This window comes from Pseudorca crassidens, chromosome 20 (genome assembly GCF_039906515.1).
Source record: "Pseudorca crassidens isolate mPseCra1 chromosome 20, mPseCra1.hap1, whole genome shotgun sequence".
Lineage (NCBI taxonomy): Eukaryota > Metazoa > Chordata > Mammalia > Artiodactyla > Delphinidae > Pseudorca > Pseudorca crassidens.
In genome coordinates this window covers 8161638-8186883 of record NC_090315.1, presented here as the reverse complement: position 1 = coordinate 8186883, position 25246 = coordinate 8161638, and the positions used below count along the sequence as shown (strand labels likewise).

The 25246-nt window shown below is 44.4% G+C and overlaps 1 protein-coding gene across 1 annotated transcript; it reads right to left on the bottom strand.

Moving 5' to 3' along the window:
• Positions 1 to 1588: 1588 nt before the first annotated feature.
• On the bottom strand, positions 1589 to 20940 carry LOC137214786 (zinc finger protein 665-like). The gene is made up of 5 exons (XM_067719037.1): positions 20844 to 20940; positions 13787 to 13875; positions 12715 to 12841; positions 9907 to 10008; positions 1589 to 6812 (listed from the first exon to the last, which is right to left on the bottom strand). The coding sequence occupies exons 2-5, from the start codon at positions 13817 to 13819 to the stop codon at positions 4966 to 4968; spliced, it is 2109 nt and encodes a 702-aa protein (XP_067575138.1). The 5' UTR covers positions 13820 to 13875; positions 20844 to 20940; the 3' UTR covers positions 1589 to 4965.
• Positions 20941 to 25246: the final 4306 nt, after the last annotated feature.

The window sequence follows — 25246 nt, the reverse complement described above, 5'->3', positions numbered from 1 at the left end:
GGCTTTCTCTAGTTGCGGCGAGTGGAGGCTACTCTTCCTTGCCGTGCGCGGGCTTCTCATTGCGGTGGCTTCTCTTGTTGCAGAGCTCGGGCTCTAGGCGCGTGGGCTGCAGTAGTTGTGGCACGCGGGCTCAGTAGTTGTGGCTCGCGGGCTCTAGAGCGCAGGCTCAGTAGTTGTTGCGCACGGGCTCCGCGGCATGTGTGATCTTCCCAGACCAGGGCTCGAACCCGTGTTCCCTGCATTGGCAGGCGGATTCTTAACCACTGCACCACCAAGGAAGTCCCAAGGGGTCTTCTTTAAAGGCGTTTCTAAGTAGTAGGGATGCTCAACAAAACAGCGTGCTTTGCTCATAAAACTTAATGAAAAATGTGTTACAGCACAAAGAAGGGAGAAAAACTGGGTAGGGCGGGACTGAAAGGGTTGATGTGAGGAAGGTTTCTCAGGGGAGGGGTCTTGAATAAAGCTTTGAGGGATGTGTAGGAGAGCGCCAGGAAGAGAAAAAGGAAAAATGCTATCTTTATTTATATATCCGGCCAAAATTTAAAGCTGTATGATATACTTACCTTGAGGGAGTGGGGAAACTAACATTCTCTTACCGTGCAAGTGGGGATGGGAATGGCTCAGGCTTGAAATAAATCAATCAGTCAGTGACTATTTTCTGAGAACCTACCACGTTCCAGGCAGTGCTCTAGGCGCTGGAGATATAGTGGTGACAGACACAAAGGACCTGCCTTCAGGGAGTCAGAGCAGGCAGTAAATAGGGGACCTATAATAGGAAATTACGGTAAGTACTATGAAGTAAACAGGGAAGTGGCTGAGATAGGAATGAAAAGGTGATCAGGCAATATAATTATTTGAGAAGATAATTGTGAAATAAAACCATATAAATCGCAAGTAAATTGTAGGGAAATATTAATGTATAGCAGGTGGAGCTTGCCTTACCTGTAGATTTCTTCTTCCTAGTGTTTGTGAGGTTGAGTTGGGGTTTTCTCTTACTTGCCACTGAAGGCATCCTGAAGTACTAGGATAAACAAGATGAATGCCTTGTTTTGGTCCTTTTGGCTACTTGAGCTAGTAAACTGTCTTTCTTGTTTGAACTCTTTTAAGTTTTCTGTTATTTGAAACCTAAAACATCTTTTGTAATATAGCTTATTATTCTCATTTAAAATATGAAGAAACTGGATCAGACAGCAAGGCAATGGCAAAGGCCAAGATTCAAAATTAGGTTCTCTTAGACTAAGAATTCAATTATTCTACGTCAGTATGTTAGTACAGGAGGGGTGAATCTTCGAGAAGGGAGTGGACCAAGTGTGCTGAGAAATTTACATATATGGTGGAATATATTAGGATGGATGATTTAAAGATGCTACACTGCTGGCTTTGAGGATGAAGGGGCCACAAGCCAAGGAATGCAGGTGGCCTCTAGGAACTGAAATTTTATACCATAAGCCATAAAAATGCAGAAGGAATAAACATTTACTTGTTAAAAAATCGTAACAGTACTAGAATAAAATATAGAACTTTCTTCATAATCCTGGGGGGGTGAGGCAGGTTTTTCTTAGTGTGAAGCTGGTCCAAGAACTATAAAAGAAAATACAGATAGAGTTGAATACCTAAAAAGTTTAAAATTCTGTATAGCAAAATACACCATAAACAAAACTGGAAGAGAAATAATAAACTGGCAGAAAATATTAGTAATGTATATACCAAAGAGTTAGTATATGTAATACATAGACTTGCTCCTATAAATCAATACAAAAAGGCAGCCCAATTAAAAATGGGCAAAATATATAAATAAGCAATTTGAAGAAGGCAAAACATCAATAAAGGCATAAGAAGATCATTAATCTCCCTACCAATAGGACATTTTTACTTATTAGATGAGAAATGTTAAAAATAATAAAAGACTAATACCGAGTATTGGTGAAGGAAGTGGAGGAAAGAAATAGGCACTCATGTACACTTTCAGGAGTTTTGTAAATTGGGTCATCCTTTTTTGGAGGATTATTTAGCAATAACTATTAAAATTTTAAACATGGACATTCTATGATCCCACAAGATTACTTCTAGGAATTCATCTTATGGAGATAATTTGCACAAGTGTCAAATAATATATGTCCAATGATGGAAAAGAAAATAAAACAACCCAAATGCTCATTAATAGAATTTGGTTAAATAAATTCAAGAAACTCTAGCATGAACTATTATGCAGCTGTTAAAAGTGGCAAATGATGATACATATATATATATACATATATACATGTGTATATATTTTTGTACAATATGTACTATATATATATTTTGGATTGTCATGGGAAAATATTAATATCAAGTGAAAAAAGTCACTTAAAATCACGTCTGTGGTTATGCCATATAAATAATATTTTATGTACATATATATTTCATACCAACAGAAAGGGAGAAACAACAGAAAACAGTCTAGAATCTTTGGAATGAAGATTTATAGAGAGCCATAGTGTTCTTCATTCTTGTGTTGTTTGAATTATTCACAATAAACGAGTATTTCATCAACCATGAAGGAAGTCACAGAAGAAATACCTGAGCAAAGACTTTTAAACATGGTAACTACCAGTGATGATGTTGGTGAGATGCAGTCCCATCCACTGCCAATCAGATGCAGAAATTTCAGGAAGCCATTAACTATGTGCACAGGGTCATTAAAATGTTCTCTTTGACCCCACAGACTCCCTGCCAGGATTCTACTTGGGAGCTGGTAGGGTGCTCAGCCTAAGACTTCAGTAGAAGGGATGTTTATAAAAGTCAAAAACTGGAAGCAACCAAAGTATCCAACAGGGGACTGGCTACTACTAAACACAAACTATGCAAAGCCCCCAAACATCAGGGTGTTAAAGATTATTTAATGACGTGGGTATTTAATGATATCGATAAATCATATTTAATGATAGGGGCCTGTGATATAAAGTTAAGTAAACACAGAAGTATGCTAAACTGTATATTAACTATGTCCCAGATTTATTAAAGCATTATAATACGGTGATTAAGTTTTAAAAATAGCAGAAGTATACCAAAATGTTAAGCGTTATCTCTGGGTAGCACTGGCCTTTGCGTAAAATCTTCTGGATTTCTTGGATCTTGTAAATTTTTTATAAAAAGCATGTATTGGTTTTTATAATAAGATAATAAACATTATTTTAGGAAGGAAATGTTATATGTGAAATGTGTTCAATCCCAATAGAAGTTCAATGCATAGCTCCTGGAGCTTGACTACTTGACCTTGAGTTCAGGCTCCATGACCTCATAGCTGTGGGGCTTTGTCTACATTATCAGCATGCCTCGGTATCCTCATCTGTGAAATGGGATAATACAGCCCTGAACATATGTGGTTGTTTGAAGAATGAAAGGAGTTCACACGTACCAAGGACTTAGCACAAAATTGGCACACAGTAAGTTACTGAAATCACTAGCCATTTTATATGTTTGACATGGGAAAACATTATATGATTGATGTTCAGTGTTGGTTATAATGTAACAGAACTGTAGTCCTTACTCCCTAGCTTGCTCCAGGTAGATTAGGTCCAGCCCCTTTAGAAAGCAATTTAACAATATGTTCCAGGAACCAAGAAAATGGTTAGAGTCTTGATTCTGTTATTCCCATCCTGGGAATTTGACTTAGAGAAATAATCCCCCCAAAAGGAGAGAGGAAGTTAGCATGGAAATGCTCATTATTACATGGTTCATAATTGGGAAAATTGGTGAATAACCTGTGTCAATCTGGGGCTTAGAGCAAAGTCTAAATGGGGGCATGGATTTATAGATTATTCTATGCCCACCAATGAAACATCGTTAGCCCTAATAATGATGAGGATGGAGTTTACGTGGTGACAAAGGACAATGTCATGGTATAGTGAGGCCAAAACAGAGAAGCCAAAATTGTTTCTGATTACAATTAAATAAAGTAACACTTATTTTAAAATGATATTCAGAAGGAAAGATGAAAAAAAATCAAAACAACCTGACTTCTGAGGATGGCCAAGTTGTAGGTGAGTATATAGCTTTTTGTTTTATGATCCAAAATTTTCAACATTAAAAAATATGGATATGGAATACAGAGTGAAACGAAACCAGAAAGACATAGACCCAAAAATGACTAGTGGGTCTCTCTGGCCTGTGGGATTATGGGGAATTGGTATTTTAGTTCATACTTCTCTACACTTTTCAAATTATCCTTTAAAATAAGCTTATCTTATTCTACTTTAAATTTTTTCCTGTTATAAAAGTGTATGTATTATTTTTCTAATAGAAAATACTATGTTTCAAAAATATGAGGGAATAAAAACCTCCTTTTGAGCATGACTAAAATCAGAAAATGATGTCTAACAGGGCAATTACTTTGTAAAGCACAATTCCTGGAAGTGGAAAAGACAGAAACAATAGGACATAAGAAATGGCTGGAAATATGTGAAACATATTCCATGTTTAAGCCAACTGCAGATTTTTCAGTGAAATTTGTAGCTTAAAGTTTTAAAGGAAACTAAAATCACCTGGCATTTATCTTTAGTTACATATATTTGTGACTTTTACTCTAACAAATGAATCTTTCCAGCTGTGTTTGTTTTTTCTTGAATTTCCAGGCTCCAATTTAACACATAATGAATAAATTTTAAAAGCTCAGAGAGACCTTATTAAAGATCCCAGATGAAGTTGCATCCTATGTAGACCATCCCATACCTACCACCATCCAGGGACGTTGTAGGGTTGAGAAATGGGGGGGAAGCTTAGATTTTAGGGGGGAGCCCTTTAAATGATCAGAAGCTGTCTCTGCTGGTGATAAACAGTGCCATCCTCCTTCTAGGAGGCAAAAAAGGAACCAACTATCTCAATATATAGTGTTATGGCTCCTCTCTGGGAAGAAGCTTCTACTGCTGATGAAGGCTGAACGGAACCCAGCAGAAGAATCACCAGTTTGTTTCATTCTCAGGCTCTCTAGTCAGCATGAGTTCTCTGATGATCACTAAGCTGCATGTTCCAAGCAAAGGCTTTCTCAAAATTACCGCAGACATAGCCATCATGCACAGTGTGAAGTCTCTGATGTTCGGCCAGGTGTGAACCCCAGCTGAAATCCTCTCCGCATTCTTTACATGCATAGCGCTTGCCACCCATATGAACTTTCTGGTGTTGAACGAGGTGTGAAATCTGGGCATAGGTTTTCCCACAGTTCTTACATTTGTAGGGCCTCTCCCCGGTATGAATCCTCTGATGCTGAATGAGGTGGATACTTTGATTGAAGGCTTTCCCGCATTCCTTACAGGTGTAGGGTTTCTCGCCAGTGTGAATCCTCTGATGTTGAGTTAGGGATGAGTTGTGACTGAATGTTTTCCCACACTCCTTACACTTACAGGGTTTCTCGCCCGTGTGGATCTTCTGATGCTCGATGAGATGGGCGCTCCGGCTGAAGGCTTTCCCACACTCACTGCACTCATAAGGTTTCTCTCCGGTGTGAGTCCTCTGGTGTTGGATGAGGTGGGAAATCTGGGTGTAGGCTCTCCCGCAAATTGTACACTCATAGGGCTTCTCCCCGGTGTGAATTCTCTGGTGGCGCATAAGTGAGGAGTTCTGGCTGAAGGTTTTCCCGCATTCGTTACACTTGTAGGGTTTCTCACCAGTGTGGATCGTCTGATGTTGAGTAAAGGAGGAGGTGTGACTGAAAGCCTTTCCACACTCATTACATATATAGGGTTTCTCCCCCACGTGAACGCTCTGGTGCCTCATGAGGTGGGAGATCTGCGTGTAAGCCTTCCCGCACTCATGACACTCATAGGGCTTCTCACCAGTATGAATTCTCTGATGCTGAGTCAGGGATGAACTGTGGCTAAAGGCTTTGCCACACTCGGGGCACTCGTAAGGTTTCTCTCCAGTGTGGACTCGCTGGTGCTGGGTCAGTGACGAGCTGTGGCTGAAGGTTTTCCCACACTCGTTACACTTGTAGGGTTTCTCACCAGTGTGGATTGTCTGGTGCTGAGTCAGGGAGGAGGTGTGACAGAAAGCCTTGCCACACTCACTGCATTTGTAGGGCTTCTCCCCTGTGTGTATTTTCTGGTGGCGGGTGAGGTGGGACACCTGGGAGTAGAACTTCCCACACTGGTTGCATTTATAGGGTTTCTCCCCAGTATGGCATCGCTGGTGTTTGATGAGGGAGGAGCTCTGGGTGAAGGCTTTCCCACATTCCTTGCATTTGTAGGGTTTCTCTCCAGTGTGGATCCTCTGATGCTCAGTGAGCGATGAGCTCTGGGTAAAGGTCTTGCCACATTCGTTGCAGGCGTAGGGCTTCTCTCCTGTGTGGATGATGTGGTGCTGGATGAAATATGAGCTGTTGCTGAATGCTTTCCCGCACTCGTTACACTTGTAGGGCTTCTCTCCAGTGTGAATTCTCTGGTGTAGGACATAATCCGAATGGTAGATGAAGGCTTTCCCACATTCCGTGCAGTTAAATGGTTTCCTTTGGTGTTTCAGGCTCTTTCTTGACCTGGTCCACTTCTGAGGATCCTCTCCCCCAGGCACTCTTTGCTTCCCAACGAAAGCTGAGGTCTGCCTGAAGTGTCTCAACTCACCATGGGTGTTTTCCTCGGGAGTAGTAAAGAACCATCTCAAACGCCTCTCCTGCTTTCCCTGGTCTTCCAGTTGACGGCCGCATGTCCAGGAGTCCCCCAACTTGGTGTCTCCAAGCACTGCCCTTAAAATGCCCTCCATCTTTCCCATTGGGGAAGCCACGTCTTTGGAAATACTCTTTTTTGGAAGTGTCTCCTGAGTAGTTTCAGAGTTTGTCTCCAAGTCTGAAAGAAATGGAAAATATGAACTTCATCTGTCCCAGGACAAAAGAAGCTGGTTATTTAGATCTGGCATTGTAATTTTTTTTTTTTTTGGCTGTGCGGCTTGTGGGATCTTAGTTCCCCAACCAGGGATGGAACCCGTGTCCCCTGCAGTGGAAGTGCAGGGTCCTAACCACTGGACCGCCAGGGAATTCCCTGACATTGTAATCTTAAAAAGAAAGATTTCAAAGTTTATATTGCTAGTTCTAAAGGCATGTTGTGACACAGAAGAATGGTCTCAGTATATTCTAAACATGCAAAAAAATGAGTTGCAAAGCAGTTTATATGCACAGTGGTTTCTTAGCCATATGTGTAATACATTTTCACAAATCGATAAGAAAAAGAGAAACAATCTAATGAAATAGTGAAGCAGGAATGTGAATAGACATTTTGCAGAAGAAAAACAAGTGGCTGATAAATATGTGAAAAATATGCTCAACATCAGTAATAGTCTAAAAAGTCAAATTTCTCAGATGCCATTTGACACTTTTTACATTGGAAAATATTAAAAATATCCAATGTTGGCAAACGAGCATGGTAGAAGCATTCTCACACTATGTTGGTGGACATGTGCAGGGAAGGAGTTAACACAGAAGGTCCACTTTACTCAGTTTTTATCTCTGTAACCATGGCAATGACCCTTAGCTAAGCTCTGAGAATTGAATTCCTGGTATTTTACATAATTACTGGTTAATGATCTTTTTCTGTGTGCTCAAGACGATGGGTCAAAAGGTACTAGGCTGTCAGCATTGTTTACTGTATAATTTGCTGGGATTTAAAAAAGAAAATCAATATTTTCTTGGCCACGTGGCATGTACGATTTTAGCTCCCTGAGCAGGGATTGAACGCACGCCCCTTGCATTGGAAGCGCGGAGTCTTAACCAGTGGACTGCCCGAGAAGTCCCAGCATTGTTTACTGTAAATGGAAGATTCATGATGCCCGTCTGGTGCCTGATTTGGGGTCTTCACCACGGCTGGTCATGTAGCAGGTATGTGCTAATGATATCAAGCATCTTTTCTTATGCTTACTGATCATTTGTGTGTCTTTGAAGAAACGGCTACTGAGATCTTTGGCCCATTTTTAACTGGATTATTTGTCTTTTTATTGTTGAGTTGTAAGAAGGATCAGTCCCTTATCAGACATATAATTTACAAAATTTTTCTTGCTTTCTGTGGGTTGCCTTTTCATTTTCTTTATCGTGTCTTTTGAAGCACAAAAGTTTTAAATTTTGATGATGTCCAATTTATTTTTCTTTTCTTGCTTGTTCCTTTGATGTCATATCGAAGAAACCATTGCCTAATCCAATGACAACAGGATTATTTTCAAAATCCCGCAGAGCATTTAGTTGCTATGACTCTGTTTGGGGTGATCCCACAACCATCCACTAATTTGGTGATTTTTCTGGAAGGATTTACATGACTCAACAACAAGTTGTATGCACAGCTAGAATTTCTTACAGCAAAGTATGTAACAAATATGTGTGTAGGTGAAGGCTAGAGAGATGATGTGAGGGCTTCCATGTGAGCCTCTCTCTGCAAGAGTCACTTGGATGTGCTTTTCTGTACTGATGTGAACTTCGGAGACACATGGTAGAGGTCTTCACCCAGGGAAATCCACTTGAGTCTTAGAGCCTAGAGTTCTCTAATTCAGTCCCCAAAATAAATTCAGTGAAGCGGGTACTATCAGTGTCCCCAGTCAATGTCCCCACTTGACAGATAAGCACCAAGAGCTTAAGTCACTTACCCACAGTCACACGGCCTGACAGTGGCAGAGCTGGGATTTGAACTCAGAGAGTCTGGCTCCAGAGCCCACACTCTTCACTGCCACATGAACAAGTGCAGTAATAGCAGCTCAAGCAAGGAGCTGTGAAAGCACCGAGAAGGGGCAGGTCACTCAGCCTGGAAGTCAGGGAAGGCCTCCTGGAAGAAGTGACCTGTAGCCTTGAGGATCATGAAGGTGTCTGCCAGGCAGACAAAGCAGGGAAGGGTGTTCCAGGCAGAGGGAACAGCATGTGCACAAGCCCAAAGGTGGGAACACACATTCAAGTTCGGAGAGGAACAGGCACTTCAGGGAGTGAGGTCAGGGCGTGAGGTACCAACACCGGTGGATGGTGATGAGAGATGAGGCCAGAGACAGAGTAGGCTGGATCACACAGGGCCTTGATGCCAGGTGTGCGGCTAGGACTTTGTCTCAGGGTTACTTGGGAGACAGACACATGAGGGCTATGAGCAGGGGAGGGACGGGATCTGGGGCTGTGTGTAAGATGAACCAGAAGACTGGAAGCTGGGAGGCCAGGGAGGAGGCTGGGGTGAGGGTCCAGGTGAGGGTCGCTGAGGGCTGAGCCAGGGCTGTTGGCGGGGGGTGGGGTGGGGAATGGGGAAAGAGAGCGGGCAAGAGGGACGAGACTGGGGCCTGATGGGCTATGGTGAGTGAGGGGGTAGGAAGGGGTAAGTACTGGCCCCACAACAGGATGGACAAGTGATGGAAAAAAGGATGCTTCAATTCCCTCCTCTGATGAGGTCACGGGCCAGTAGGGGCAGAAATCTGGCCTCTTCCTGTCCCCCAACACGTCAGGCCAGATCCCACTTCTGGGTCTCTTACACAGGTGATTTCCAATAAATAATCATAACGATAACCATTGTAGCCTCTTCTTTTTTTTTGGCCATGTTGCGTGGCTTGTGGGATCTTAGTTACCCGACCAGGGATTGAACCTGGGCCCACAGCAGTGAAAGTCCAGAGTCTGCCATGGAACTCCCCATCGTAGCCTATTCTGAGCAGAGGGTTCTGGGTGCCCTCTGTATGTATTAACTCACTTATTCTTCCCAACCCCAGGTGCTATTATTGACCCCATTTTGCAGATGAGGAAATTGAGGCACAGAGGAGCTAAATGACTTGCCTGAAGGTCACACAGCCAGGAAGCGGTGGAGCTGGGATTTGAACCCAGCACCCACAGTGATAGCCTGTATGGTACACTCCCTCACTCTCAAACGACCGTCACTGATCATGACAGATGGAGGGTAGGAAGACAGCTCGCATCTGCTGGACATCCTCACCCACCTGAACAGGTAACTCGCCAGGCTTTTCTCCTCTCCATCCTGGGCTCTTCCCCTCGCTCCAGACGGGAGATCACATCGGGTTTGGACCCAGGAAGCCCTGCCCCTGAAAAAAATGTGAGACTTGGCCATGGGTGCCGCAGTCACAGGGAGGCCTCAGGGCTGGGCCCCAAGCCCTGGGTCTGCAGGGGAGATGCATACATTGGACACCTAATGATTAGAAGATCTGCAAGACTCGTTTATTGAGTGCCTACTACATTCCAGAGAGAACCTGAGCCCTGACATCACTGTTTAAGGCTCCAGCGCTGTGTTCAAGTTGAGTGAAAAATACACATAGCATTTCAAGGACTTGATATGGAGAAAAAAGGAAACAATCTCACCTAATAATTCATAGATTGATTATGATGTCAACATGTGCCTAAATGATCATATTTTGGCTAGGCTGGGTGCAACAAAACAGATTACTAAAATTCATCTCATCTGTTTCTTTTGACTTTTTCAGGCCTGCTGTCTTTGAGATCACTAATTCCTCTCTTCCTGCAGTGGGGGAATATTACGCCCCCAGGAACCTCAGCATGTGGCCTGATTTGGAAAGAGGGGCTTTGCAGATGTAAACGGTTAAGATGGGGTCCTACTGGATTCGGGCAGGCCCTAAATCCAATGACTGGTGTCCTTATAAGAAGAGGAGAGACACACAGACACATTTGGAGGGCAAAAGGCCAGGTGAAGATGGAGGCAAAGATTGGGGTGATGCAGGTACAGGGCAAAGAATGCCAAGAATGCCACGAGTCTTCAGACGCTGGAGAAATCCGGGAAGGACTCTCCTCAGGAGTCTTCAGAAGGAGCCCGGCCCTGCCTGCACCTTGGTTTTGTGCTCCTGGCCTCCTGAACTGTGAGAGAATACATTTCTGCTGTTGTGAGTCCCCAGGTTTGTGACAATTTGGTACAGCCGCCCTAGGAAACAAACATACTCCCTAATGATCATTCCTGTGAGCAAACATGCTGAAAAATCGCTCCCACCTTAAATGGAGAAGCGGGAGGAGGAAGAGAATGGAAGGGGGTAACACTGAGGAGGTGGGCAGGGGCCAGGTCACATAAGGGTATGAAGGAGTGGGTACAGGCCATGCCCAGGACTGGCCTGGTGACTGGATGGGCGGAAACTGTCCCTGAGATGCGGGAACCGGAGGAGGAGTGGGTCCAGGGGGATATGGGGAGCTCAGTGGGGACAGGGAGCATGGGATCTCCCCAGGGAGGTATTCTGCAGGCCACCAGCAGCACAGATTGAAGCTCGGGGGGCAGACTGAGGGGACCTCATCTGTATGTGCAGATTGTGCAGAAAGGGGTTTAACACAGCAGGCTGACTGCTCTCCGTGGCAAGGCCTGCTTGCAAGGTTGCCCTTGCTGGCATCTGGGAACCTGGGTTTCAGGAGGGTTCCAGAACTCTCTAACTGATAAGAGGGACTCCCTGTGCCTGAACTGTTTGTTCAAAACAATGTGTTTTCTCTCCTGGGCATATATCCAGAGAAAACTCTAATTCAAAAAGATACACGCATACCCTACTATGTATAAAATAGATAACTAATGAGAACCTATTGTTTAGCACAGGGAACTCTACCCAGTGCTCTGTGGTCACCTACATGGGAAGGAAATCTAAAGAAGAGTAGATGTATGTATACATATAACTGATTCACTTTGCTGTACAGCAGAAACGAACACAACATTGTAAAGCAACTATACTCCAATAAAAATAAAAAAAAAAAAAGGGCTTCCCTGGTGGCGCAGTGGTTGAGAGTCTGCCTGCCGATGCAGGGGACACAGGTTCGTGCCCCGGTCCGGGAGGATCCCACATGCTGTGGAGCGGCTGGGCCCGTGAGCCATGGCCGCTGAGCCTGCGCGTCCGGAGCCTGTGCTCCGCAAAGGGAGAGGCCACAACAGTGAGAGGCCCGCGTACCGCAAAAAAAAAAAAAAAAAGATGCACCCGTATGTGCATAGAAGCACTATTCACAATAGCCAAGATGTGGAAGCAACCTAAGTGTCCATCAATAGATGAATGGATAAAGAAGATGTGGTACATATATACAATGGAATACTACTCAGCCATAAAAAAGAATGAAATAATGCCATGTGCAGCAACATGGATGGACCTAGAGTTTTTCATACTAAGCAAAGTAAGCCAGAAAGAGAAAGACAAATACCATATGATACTTATATGTGGAATCTAAAATATGACACAAATCAACATATCTACGAAACAGAAACAGACTCACAGACATTGCGAACAGACTTGTGGTTGCCAAGGGGGAGGGGTGGGGGAGGGATGGACTGGGAGCTTGGGATTAGCAGAGGCGAACTGTTATACATAGGATGGTTAAACAAGGTCCTACTGTATAGCACAGGGAAATATATTCAATAATATATTTATATCCTGAGATAAATCATAATGGAAAAGAACATGAAAAAGAATACATATGTATGTATACCTGAGTTACTTTGCTGTACAGAGGAAATTAACACCACATTGTAAATCAACTATACTTCAATAAAATTTAAAAAAAAAAGAAGAGGGCAGGGGCACAGGCTGAAGATTTTGTGGGACAGGCAGAGGACTTGGGGCCCTTGGGGATGCTGGGACTCTGGGAGAAGCCAGCAGAGAGACAGAGAGATGGACAGGGGCCGCCCAGGAGGGTCCGGTGAGGGGTGCAGAGAGGACCCCCGTGAATGCCCACAGTTAAGCAGTGGGTGGGCATGGAGGAGATGAGGGCTGAAGGGGGCATCCTGCCTCTTCCTGGGAGGGAAGGGGGCAGGGCCTCACCCAGCGAGAGAAGGTTCTGGTAGTTCTCCAGCATCACATCCCGATACAGCTCCCTCTGGCCAGGGCCCAGCTGGCCCCACTCCTCCAGGGTGAAGTCCACAGCCACGTCTTTGAAGGTCACCGATTCCTGCAAGGGCCAATTTTATATCATGGACAGGCACGTCTTTCCAGAACTCTGGAGTGGGACAGGTCACGTGTCAAGAGCCTACCACTTGTTCCCTGCGCTGGAACGTTCTGACTTGGCAGATTTGGGACGACTGAATTAAACCGGCCCATGGGAATGTAAAATGTCTAGGTAGGGCAGCCGTTAGCCCACAGGCACCTTGGTAGAAAGTAGAACAAGGCCCCCCCACCCCCACCCCCGCATTCACATGACTCTTTACTGCCATCTGTTGGAAAATTATTATAATACACCAATTATTTCTAGCATGTGACAGTTGACTGCCATCTGCGTGTAAATTGCTATAATCAATATACCGATGTAGGAGGTGGAAGATGCAAATCATGCCACTGAGATGAGGCACCCTTGTGCAGTACGTAACCTACACACCTGTACATGACAGCCCTGAGAAACACTTTTTAAAAACTACCGGACTTCCCTGGTGGTCCAGGGGTTAAGACTCCGCTTTTCCAGTGCAGGGGGGCAGGTTCAGTCCCTAGTTGGGGAATTTCTGCATGCTGTGCGGCGCGGCCAAAATAAAAAACAAACTACCAGTCATGGTATGTCGGAGCTACTCCTAAGTCGCACTCCTTCCCACACTCCAGCTCTGATCCCAACCCTCACTCCTGATTCCAAGAATAAGGCTCAGGATGAAGCAAAACCATCCACTGTCCACTTCACCTGGTAACCAAAAGGCTGCTGAGCATTAGATGATTGATTTTTAGACCGTGTCATAATGTCCCATCTCAGAGAATCCTGCCCCAGACCCCGCACCTCCCAGTCCCAGAGAAACTCCCATCACTGTATCTCTCCCAGTATTGGGAGGGGCAGAAGATTTTGGCACAGGCAGAGACGTGGAAAGCCGTCTGGGGTCCACAAAGTCATCTCGGGGAAGAGGGAGCCCAGACTCACCTGGCCTTTGCCCGTCAGGGTCCTGATGGCCATTGCTGGGTCCCAGGCATGCACCTCCAGAAGAAAGAACCAGGCCTAAGTCTGCAAAGCTACAGGAGGAAGATGGAGCAGAGAGGGGGTCAGTTCTGGCCTAGACAGACAGACACTTTGCCAAAGATGCCTCATGACAGAGGGGCCCCTGGTCTCCTGAGAGCCAAAGCAAAGGCTCAGGGCAGGGTGCCTGAGGCCCCCGTTCTTTTTTTATATATATGTAATTTTATTTTATTTATTTTTGGCTGCATTGGGTCTTTATTGCTGTGCGCGGGCTTTTCTCTAGTTGGGGCGAGCGGGGGCTACACTTCGTTGCAGTGAGCGGGCTTCTCATTGCGGTGGCTTCTCTTGTTGTGGAGCACGGGCTCTAGGTGCGTGGGCTTCGATAGTTGAGGCACGTGGGCTCAGTAGTTGTGGCTCGGAGGCTCAGCAGTTGTGGCCTGTGGGCTTAGTTGCTCCGCGGCACGTAGGATCTTCCTGGACCAGGGCTCGAACCCATGTCCTCTGCATTGGCAGGGGGATTCTTAACCACTGCGCCAACAGGGAAGTCCCGAGGCCCCCATTCTGTAGTGATCACCACTAGTAATCAAGGGGCTCAGCTCACTGCACCCAAACAGCAGCTCTCAGAGAAGTAACTACAGTTATCCCCAGATGAGGAAATCCAAGCACAGGAGGCCACGGTCATTGCTCAAGGTCATAGAGACGTCAAGTGTCAGAGTGAGATTCAAACCCAGAAGTCTGCCCCCAGAGCCAACCCCTCCTTTTTTTTCTTATAAATTTTATTTATTTTTAAAAATTTTAATTTTATTGGAGTAGAATTGATTTGCAATGTTGTGTCAGTTTCAGGTGTACAGCAAAGTGAATCAGTTACACATATACATATATTCATTCTTTTTTAGATTAGTTTCTCTTATAGGTCATTATAGAATATTGAGTAGAGTTCTCTGTACTACACAGTAGGTCCTTGTTGGTTATCTATCTTATATACAGTAGTGTCTTATAATTTTTAAATTGTGGTAAAACACAGAAAAGATACCATTTTAACCATTTGAATATATACAATTCAGTGGCATCTAATACAGTCACAACGGTGTGCAACCATCACTGCTATCTAGTCGCAGGACATTTTCATCATCGTCCTAAAAGGAAACCTTGTACTTGATCAGTTACCCCTGAATCTCGCTTCCCCCATGCCAGCCCCTCCTCATAACCACTAACCTTTCTGTCTCAAGGGATTTGCCTGTTCTGGACATTTCATATCAATGGAACCATACCATATGTGACATTTTGTGTCTGGCTTCTTTCATTCAGCCCAACGTGTTCAAGGATCATCCATGCTACAGCATGTCATCAGTGTCTTATTCCTTTTTATGGCTGAATAATATTCCATTGTGTGGATGGACCACATTTTGCAGAGCTCCTTCTATCTGTCCTAAAATCCAAGCAGTAACCAAGGATCCTGGACTCCTGCTTAAGATGTCATTTAAAGAAGGATTCCAGCTGTTGAGATGAAGTTGAAGAATCCTTTACAAAGAGAAGTTGGTGCTCAGACTGTGGTCACCCCCATTCATTCGTCAAACATGCTCTGTGCCCCATGTGAGTAACAGGCTCCATTTGGGGTTCTGAGGGCAGAGAGATGAGTGAGGTGTGATCCTGCCCTCGAGGGACTTCCTGCCTGTGAGGGACACAGGCCTGGACATAGACCAGGTGGTGGGCTGAATAATGGTCCCAAAAGATATCCCTGGGATGCACTACTGGGCATGTACCCTGAGAAAACCATAATTCAAAAAGAGTCATGTACCACAATGTTCATTGCAGCTCTATCTACAATAGCCTGGAGATGGAAACAACCTAAGTGTCCAGCATCGGATGAATGGATAAAGATGTGGCGCATATATACAATGGAATATTACTCAGCCATAAAAAGAAACGAAATTGAACTATTTGTAATGAGGTGGATGGACCCAGAGTCTGTCATACAGAGTGAAGTAAGTCAGAAAGAGAAAGACAAATACCGTATGCCAGCACATATATATGGAATTTAAGAAAAAAAAATGTCATGAAGAACCTAGGGGTAAGATAGGAATAAAGACACAGACCTACTAGAGAATGGACTTGAGGATATGGGGAGGGGGAAGGGTAAGCTGTGACAAAGTGAGAGAGTGGCATGGACATATATACACTACCAAACGTAAAATAGATAGCTAGTGGGAAGCAGCCGCATGGCACAGGGAGATCAGCTCTGTGCTTTGTGATCACCTAGAGGGGTGGGATAGGGAGGGTGGGAGGGAGGGAGACGCAAGAGGGAAGAGATATGGGAACATATGTATATGCATAACTGATTCACTTTGTTATAAAGCAGAAACTAACACACCATTGTAAAGCAATTATACTCCAATAAAGATGTAAAAAAAAAAGATATCCCTGGGATGAACTTTTAAAAACAATTAATTAATTTTTAAATTTTTGGCTGCCGTTGGGTCTTCTTTGCTGCGCTCAGGCTTTCTCTAGTTGCGGTGAGCGGGGGCTACTCTTTGTTGCATGTGCGGGCTTCTCATTGTGGTGGCTTCTCTTGTTGTGGAGCACGGGTTCTAAGTGTGCAGGCTCAGTAGTTGTGGCTCACAGGCTCTAGAGCACAGGCTCAGTAGTTGTGGCGCTGCGGCTTAGTTGCTCCGCGTCATGTGGGATCTTCCCGGACCAGGGCTTGAACCCGTGGACCCTGAATTAGCGGGCGGATTCTTAACCACTGCGCCACTAGGGAAGGCCTGGGATGAACTTTTGATGTGATTAAGTTAAGCATCTTTTTTTTCTTTTTTGGGGGGTGATGAGTTCCTGAATGCAGCCAGCCTCTCCTGACTCAGAGCAGAGCGGGTTGTGTGCAGACCACACCCACTTGTAACATTTGTAACAGAGCCAGGCTGTGAGCTCAGAGCCCCAGCAAGTTCTCAGAAAAACCAAGCTAAATATGTGACCTTTCCACAGGCTGCCTGGAGGGATTGATATCTGTGGGCTCTGGAAAGCCCCATACACTGCAAGGTAGATAAAAAACACTAGGTTTGAGTCTTTGGGCAGGACTGTAACCCCAGCCTGGAACACTGCCTCTCACGTTAAGCATCTTGAGATGGGAAGATGATCCTGGATTATCTGGGTGGACTTTAAATGCAATGACAAGTGTCCTTATAAGAGGGAGGCAGAGGGAGATCTGACACGGAGGGGAAGCCCATGTGACAGAAGTACAGAGGAGCAGAGTCAGAGAGACAAGGCACTATGCCTCTGGCTTTGAAGCCGAAGGAAGGGGCCACGAGCCACGGGATGCAAGCAGCCTCTAGAAGCTGCTAAAGGCCAGGAAACGGATTCTCCCCTAGAGCCTCTGGAGGAAGCATGGCTCTGCTGACACCTTGATTGCTGCCCAGCGAAAACCAGTTCAGACTTCTGGCCTCCAGAACTGTAAGAGAATATTACATCTGTATTGTCTGAAGCCACTAAGTTTCTGGTAATTTGTTAGAGCAGAAATGGGAAACTAACACGGTCCAGAAATAAAGACTCAGAGCCTCACGTGCTTCCAGGCTAACAGCTGCACGTACACCCAGCTACACAGGAACGCACTCACCTGAGGGCTGAAACCAGTGGGTGAAATTTTGATGAGGAACAGAGGCTTAACCACCTCCTCATGAGTCACTTATTACAGTAGTGCCCCCTTATCCGCGGCTTCGCTTTCCACGGTTTCAGTTACCTGAGGTCAACTGTGGTCCAAAAACACTGAATGGAAAGTTCCATAAAGAAACAATTCACAAGTTTTAAATCACACACCATTCTGAGTATCGTGATAAAATCTTGCGCCGTCCCGCTCTATCCCACCTGGGGCATGAATCATCCCCTTGTCCAGCGTATCCTGCACCACAGTCACTTAGTAGTTGTCTCGATGGACTGTCGCAGTATCGCAGTGCTTGAGTTCAAGTAACCCTTATTTTACTTAGTAATGGCCCCAAAGTGCAAGAGTAATGATGCTGATAATTCGAATATGCCAAAGAGAAGCTGTAAAGTGCTTCCTTTAAGTGAAAAGGTAAAAGATCTCAATAAAGACAGAAAAAAATATCAGACTTCCCTGGTGGCGCAGTGGTCAAGAATCTGTCTGCCGGGACTTCTCTGGTGGTGCAGTGGTTAAGAATCCGCCTGCCAATGCAGAGGACACGGGCTCGAGCCCTGGTCCGGGAAGACCCCACATGCCATGGAGCAACTAAGCCCGTGTGCCACAACTACTGAGCCTGCGCTCTAGAACCCACGTGGCACAACTACTGAGCTCGCGGGCCACAGCTACTGAAGCCCGTGCGCCTAGAGCCCGTGCTCCACAACAAGAGAAGCCACCGCAATGAGAAGCCAGCGCACCACAATGAAGAGTAGTCCCCGCTCGCCGTAACTAGAGAAAGCCTGCGCACAGCAACGAAGACCCAACACAGCCAAAAATAAATAAAATTTAAAAAACAAAAGAAAAAAATCATATGCTGAGGTTGCTAAGATCTACACTAAGAATGAATCTTCTATCTGTGAAATTGTGACGAAAGAAAAAGAAATTCAGGACTTTGCTGGTGGTCCAGTGGTTAGGACTCAGCGCTTTCACTGCCATGGCCCCGGGTCCAATCCCAGGTCGGGGAAGATCCCACAAGCCGCATGGCCAAAAAACAAAAAAACAAAACGCCCCCAACAAACTGCAAAAGTTACAGCCACAGCGCGTAAGCATAAGTACTTTACAGAAGAGGCATTAAATTTGTACAATGAGATTTTTTGAGAGAGCCCACATTCACAAAACTTTTATTACTGTATATTCTTAAAGTTGTTCTATTTTATTATTAGTTATTATTGTTAATCTCTTACTGTGCCTAATTTGTAAATAAAATTTTATCATAGGTACGAATGTTTAGAAAAAAACTGTGAAAATTAATAAAAGTGAACCTCATTTAAAGTGGAGTTGGGGGACTTCCCTGGTGGTCCAGTGGTTAAGACTCCACGCTTCCAATGCAGGGGGCGTGGGTTTGATCCCTGTTCAGGGAAGTAAGATCCCATATGCCGTGTGGCGCAGCCAAAAATTAAATTAAATTAGATTAGATTAGATTATTTAAAAAGTGGAGTTGGGAGGCCAGGAGGGGGAGTTCTCAAGCAGCACCACTCCACAACCATCACAGGCCCTAATGGAAGAAGCTTCAGCAGGAAAGAACCATCTATTATAGGCCCCAACCAGAAAAGATGTACATTGCATCCCCTACAAGAAATCAACTACCACAGCAACTAGGCCAATGAGAAACCATCACCACTCTGAATTCTCACTTTTCTCTAATGGACTTTCATTCAAAAGAACTCCTCTCAATTTCCTGTTTTTTTTTTTTTTTTCTCTATAAGATAAAGTTCCTCTCTTGTTTGTTGGATTTCCTATGGCTTTTGCTATAGCCTGCTTCTCCCGAATTGCAATTCTTTGCTGTTCCTGAATAAGCCCATTTTGCTGGTAAAATAACCCGCTGCTTTATTCTTTAGGTTAACAACAGTATATAGAGGGTTCAGTACTATCCAAGATTTCAGCCATCCACTGGGGGTCTTGGAATGTACCCTCCGAGGATAATGGGATCTACTGTAATTACAAAACGAAGAGGATAACTTTTTTTTAAAATTAATTTAATTAATTTATTTATTTTTGGCTGTATTGGGTCTTCATTGCTGCGCGTGGACTCTCTCCAGTCGTGGCTAGCAGGGGCTACTCTTCGTTGCCGTGCGTGGTCTTTTCATTGCGGTGGCTTCTCTTGTTGCGGAGCATGAGCTCTAGGCACGCAGGCTTCAGTAGTTGTGGCACACGGGCTCAGTAGTTGTGGCTCCCGGGCTCTAGAGTGCAGACTCAGTAGTTGTGGCGCAAGGGCTTAGTTGTTCTGCAGCATGTGGGATCTTCCCAGACCAGGGCTCGAACCCATGTCCCCTGCATTGGCAGGCGGATTCCTAACCACTGCGCCACCAGGGAAGCCCGAGGATAACTTTTTAAAGGGGAGAAACTTGGCAGATGCCACCTTAGCCAAGTGATCGAGGCCAATGTGACCAGTGATGGGCAAGCGGACATCACAGGCTCCTGCTCTGTTAAGGACACAGCATCATTCCTAAGGTATTCCTGCCAAAAGCATGTAGGCTAAATCTAATCACAAGGGAACAACCAACACATCCAAACTGAGGGACATTCTAGAAGTACGTGGTCTGCAACCTTCAGAATTGCTAAGATCATGAAGGTCAAAGAAAGACTGAACTGTTCCAGGTTAACGGAGACTAAAGTGACGACAACGAATGCAGTGCATGACACAGGATCTTCTTTTGCTATTAAGGACATTATTGGGACAATTAGCAAAATCTGAAAAAGGCCTGCAGATTAGCTAATCAATAGTATTGTATGGATGTTCATTTCCTGATGTGAGCGTAGTGCAATGGTTTTGGAAGAAAATGACTGTTTTTAGAAAAGGCACACAGACTTATGGAGGCTGGGGGCACGCAGAGGCCCAGAGAGAAGGGGACAGACACAGAGAAAGAGAAGCAAAGACACAGGGAGAGAGAGAGAGAGGCAGAATGGGGGTTGGGGTGGTGGTGGGAGATTAGAGAAGGGAGATGAGACCCAGAGGGGCTAGGGCTTTCGGGTCAGACATCCCTGGTTTCACACCACGTCGACAACTCAATCGGCATCGTGATCTGGAAGAAGTCATGGAATCTCCCTTGCCTGTTCTTCACCTGCTAAGTGAGGAAAAGGTACGTTCTCCCTCCTGGGAAATGGCCGCAGAACCGCACTCGTCTAGACTCCTGGAAAACAGCGGGCTCCCAATTCCTGTGCGCTGAGTCCATGGCAGTGGAGCTCTGGGTCAGCCTCACGAGTGACAGGAGGGGGCGGGGCGCCGCCCACAGCGCCCTTCCCCGCCCACCCAGGCAGACTCGGTCCGCCTCCTGCGCGCCTGCCTCAGTCAGCCCACACCCACCGGCAGCCTCTCGGGTCCGCCAGTTCGGAACTCACCTGTGCGCCTCCACGGCTTGTGCACGGCGGCCAGGCCTTCCCGCCCTCCTTCGGGTCCCGGAAGGCGCCTGCGCGGTCGCTGTCTCGGAACCTCAAGTCCTGGTTCTTTAAACTGCGCTCCGCAGCTGGACTGTATTTCCCAGAAACCACTGCGGCTCACGCTCCTCTAGGCCTAAGGTCTCTGAGGGCAGGGGAATGCTGGGAAATGGAGTCCTCCAGTAGAACGTGGGGCGGGAGAAAGAATGCTGTAAACAGCTACTTTGCAGCTGGCCGAAACATGGTATTTGGCAACTGTATGGCTGTACTGGCACCGTGAATATTTCCATTATAGCCAGAGTTTTTCACTGCCCTCCACAGGAGGCGACGTCATAGTCCAGTTAACCCATCTAACTCAAATTTCTCCTACCAAAGCAAAAGTTTTCAAGACACCACCTAAACTGATGGTGAATGAATCGAGACTCTGTTACTTAATTATTCAATTTCCCTGGGCAACCGCCTTCCTGCTTGGCTCAGTTTCATCCATCACCTCTTAAAGGGCAGCGTGGTAAAGGAAATAGACCCCTATAGTGGGAGCTGGAGATGGCCAGGAATGCAAGGATGCGCTGGGTTATTATAAATTCGTCTCTTAATATATCAGAATAATAAAATCCTGTTGCCGAAACTCAGACTCTGTTCATCGGTGCTGAATAGAAACGCGGAGTCAGAATTTTGGGTGAAGTAGAAAAGAGTAGCTTTTATTGCTTTGCCAGGCAAAGGGGCCACAGGGGGCTAATGCCCTCAAGACTGTGTGACCCACCTTGGAGTGGGTAGTGAGGAGCTTTATCGTGTTCAAGGAGCAGGGAGTGATCAGCTTGTGGACAATTCTCGGATTGCTTGGCATCAAAGTGAAGTTTCAAGCATCATCATCAGTCTTCTGGTTTCAAACAGTCTAGGGTCTATGTTCTTTTTTTTTTTTTTAATAAATTTATTTATTTTATTTATTTATTTTTGGCTGCGTTGGGTCTTCATTGCTGTGAGTGGGCTTTCTCTAGGTGCGGTGAGCATGGGGCCACTCTTCCTTGCCATGTGCGGGCTACTCATTGTGGTGGCTTCTCTTGCTTCCAAGCACCGGCTCTAGGCATGTGGGCTTCAGTAGTTGCAGCAAGTGGGGCTCAGTAGTTGTGGCTCACAGGCCCTGAAACACAGGCTCAGTAGTTGTGACACACGGGCTTAGTTGCTCCGTAGCACGTGGGATCTTCCTGGACCAGGGATCAAACTGATGTCCCTTGCATTGGCAGGCGGATTCTTACCCACTGCACCACCAGGGAAGTCTACCTCTACTTTTTTTTTTTTTTTTTTCATTTTCTCCTCTTTTTATTAAGGATTACATAATCTTCACAGAGTTGTGAACATTGCTGCAACTTTAAAAACAGTTAACTATAAAGCATCACACAAATGAAACCTCTTTTTATGAATTCTTTGAATTCAGATAAACTGAGTCACTCTATAACCCTTACACACACCAAAATATAATAATTTTTATATTGACAGTCACACGTTCAATCTGGTTGGGTCTATCATATTGACAAATGCACCTGTCTCCATTTCCCTTTCCCTAAATTTGGGGTGAATTTGGCTTCAAAGGAACTACTTTTTTTTTTTTTAACATCTTTATTGTAGTATAATTGCTTTATAATGCTGTGTTCGTTTCTGCTGTATAACAAAGTGAATCAGCTATATGCATACGTATATTCCCATATCCCCTCTCTCTTGCGTCTCCCTCCCACCCTCCTTATGCCACCCCTCTAGGTGGTCGCAAAGCACCAAGCTGATCTCCCTGTGCTATGCAGCTGCTTCCCACTAGCTATCTATTTTACATTTGGTAGTGTATATACGTCAGTGTTACTCTCTCACTTTGTCCCAGCTTACCCTTACCCCTCCCTGTGTCCTCAAGTCCATTCTCTACGTCTGTGTCTTTATTCCTATCCTGCCCCTAGGTTCATCAAAACCTTTTTTTTTTTTTTAGATTCCATATATATGTGTTAGCATACGGTATTTTTTTTTCTCTTTCTGATTTACTTCACTCTGTATGACAGACTCTGGGTCCATCCACCTCATTACAAATAGCTCAATTTCATTTCTTTTTATGGCTGAGTAATATTCCATTGTATATATGTGCCACATCTTCTTTATCCATTCATCTGTCAATGGACACTTAGCTTGCTTCCATGTCCTGGCTATTGTAAATAGTGCTGCAATGAACATTGTGGTACATGACTCTTTTTGAATTATGGTTTTTTCAGGGTATATGCCCAGTAGTGGAATTGCTGGGTCATACGGTAGTTCTATTTTTAGTTTTTTAAGGAACCTCCATAATGTTCTCCATAGTGGCTGTATCAATTTACATTCCCACCAACAATGCAAGAGGGTTCCCTTTTCTCTACACCCTCTCCAGCATTTGTTTGTAGATTTTTTGATGATGGCCATTCTGACCAGTGTGAGGTGATACCTCATTGAAGTTTTGATTTGCATTTCTCTAATGATTAGTGATGCTGAGCATCTTTTCATGTGTTTGTATATCTTCTTTGGAGGAATACCTATTTAGGTCTTTTGCCCATCTTTGGATTGGTTTTTGTTTTTTTTTTTTTTTTGATATTGCGCTGCATGAGCTGCTTGTGTATTTTGGAGATTAATCCTTTGTCAGTTGCGTCGTTTGCTGTGCAAAAGGTTTTAAGCTTCATTAGGTACCATTTGTTTATTTTTGTTTTTATTTCCATTTCTCTAGGAGGTGGGTCAAAAAGGACCTTTCTGTGATTTATGTCATAGAGTGTTCTGCCTATGTTTTCCTCTAAGAGTTTGATGGTGTCTGGCCTTACATTTAGGTCTTTAATCCATTTTGAGTTTATTTTTGTGTACAGTGTTAGGAAGTGTTCTAATTTCATTCTTTTAAATGTAGCTGTCCAGTTTTCCCAGCACCACTTATTAAAGTGGTTGTCTTTTCTCTATTGTATACTCTTGCCTCCTTTATCAAAGGTAAGGTGACCATATGTGTGTGGGTTTATCTCTGTGCTTTCTATCCTGTTCCATTGGTCTATATATCTGTTTTTGTACCAGTACCATACTGTCTTGATTACTGTAGCTTTGTAGTATAGTCTGAAGACTGGGAACCTGATTCCTCCTGCTCCGTTTTTCTTTCTCAAGATTGCTTTGGCTATTCGGGGTCTTTTGTGTTTCCATACAAATTGTGAAATTTTTTATTCTAGTTCTGTGAAAAATGCCAGTGGTAGTTTGATAGGGATTGCATTGAATCTGTACATTGCTTTGTGTAGTATAGTCATTTTCACAATGTTGATTCTTCCAATACAAGGACATGGTATATCCCTCCATCTGTTTGTATCATCTTTAATTTCTTTCATCAGTGTCTTACAGTTTTCTGCATACAGGTCTTTTGTCTCCTTAGGTAGGTTTATTCCTAGGTATTTGGTTCTTTTTGTTGCAATGGTAAATGGGAATGTTTCCTTAATTTCTCTTTCAGATTTTTCATCATTAGTGTATAGGAATGCACGAGATTTCTGTGCATTAATTTTGTATCCTGCTCCTCTACCAAATTCATTGATTAGCTCTAGTAGTTTTCTGGTAGCATCTTTAGGATTATGTATGTATAGCATCATGTCATCTGCAACCAGTGACAGTTTTACTTCTTCTTTTCTGATTTGGATTCCTTTTGTTTCTTTTTCTTCTTCGACTGCTGTGGCTAAAACTTCCAAAACTATATTTAGTAACAGTGGTGAGAGTGGGCAACCTTGTCTTGTTCCTGATCTTAGAGGAAATGGTTTCAGTTTTTCACCATTGAGAACAATGTTGGCTGTGGGTTTGTCATATGGCCTTTATTATGTTGAGGTAGCTTCCCTCTATACCTACTTTCTGGAGAGTTTTTATCATAAATGGGTGTGGAATTTTGTCAAAAGCTTTTTCTGCATCTATTGAGATTATCATATGGTTTTTATCCTTCAGTTTGTTAATATGGTGTATCACATTGATTGATTTGTGTATATTGAAGAATCCTTGCATTCCTGGGATAAACTCCACTTGCTCATGGTGTATGATCCTTTTAATGTGCTGTTGGATTCTGTTTGCTAGTATTTTGTTGAGGATTTTTGCATCTATGTTCATCAGTGATATTGGCCTGTAGTTTTCTTTTTGTGTGACATCTTTGTCTGGTTTTGGTATGACCGTGATGATGGCCTTGTAGAATGAGTTTGGGAGTGTTCACCTGTGAAGCCATCTGGTCCTGGGCTTTTGTTTGTTGGAAGATTTTTAATCACAGTTTCGATTTCAGTGCTTGAGATTAGTCTGTTTATATTTTCAGTTTCTTCCTGGTTCAGTCTTGGAAGGTTGTGCTTTTCTAAGAATTTGTCCATTTC

What these genes read in the sequence shown, in the direction of transcription:
- LOC137214786 (XM_067719037.1), bottom strand. Translation starts at nt 13,819, where the DNA reads ATGGCCATCAGGACCCTGACGGGCAAAGGCCAG. An exon ending in CCCTGACGGGCAAAGGCCAG is followed by an intron (nt 12,842 to 13,786) that starts GTGAGTCTGGGC and finishes TGGCCCTTGCAG; the next exon opens with GAATCGGTGACCTTCAAAGA. An exon ending in CTGGCGAGTTACCTGTTCAG is followed by an intron (nt 6,813 to 9,906) that starts GTGGGTGAGGAT and finishes CATTTCTTTCAG; the next exon opens with ACTTGGAGACAAACTCTGAA.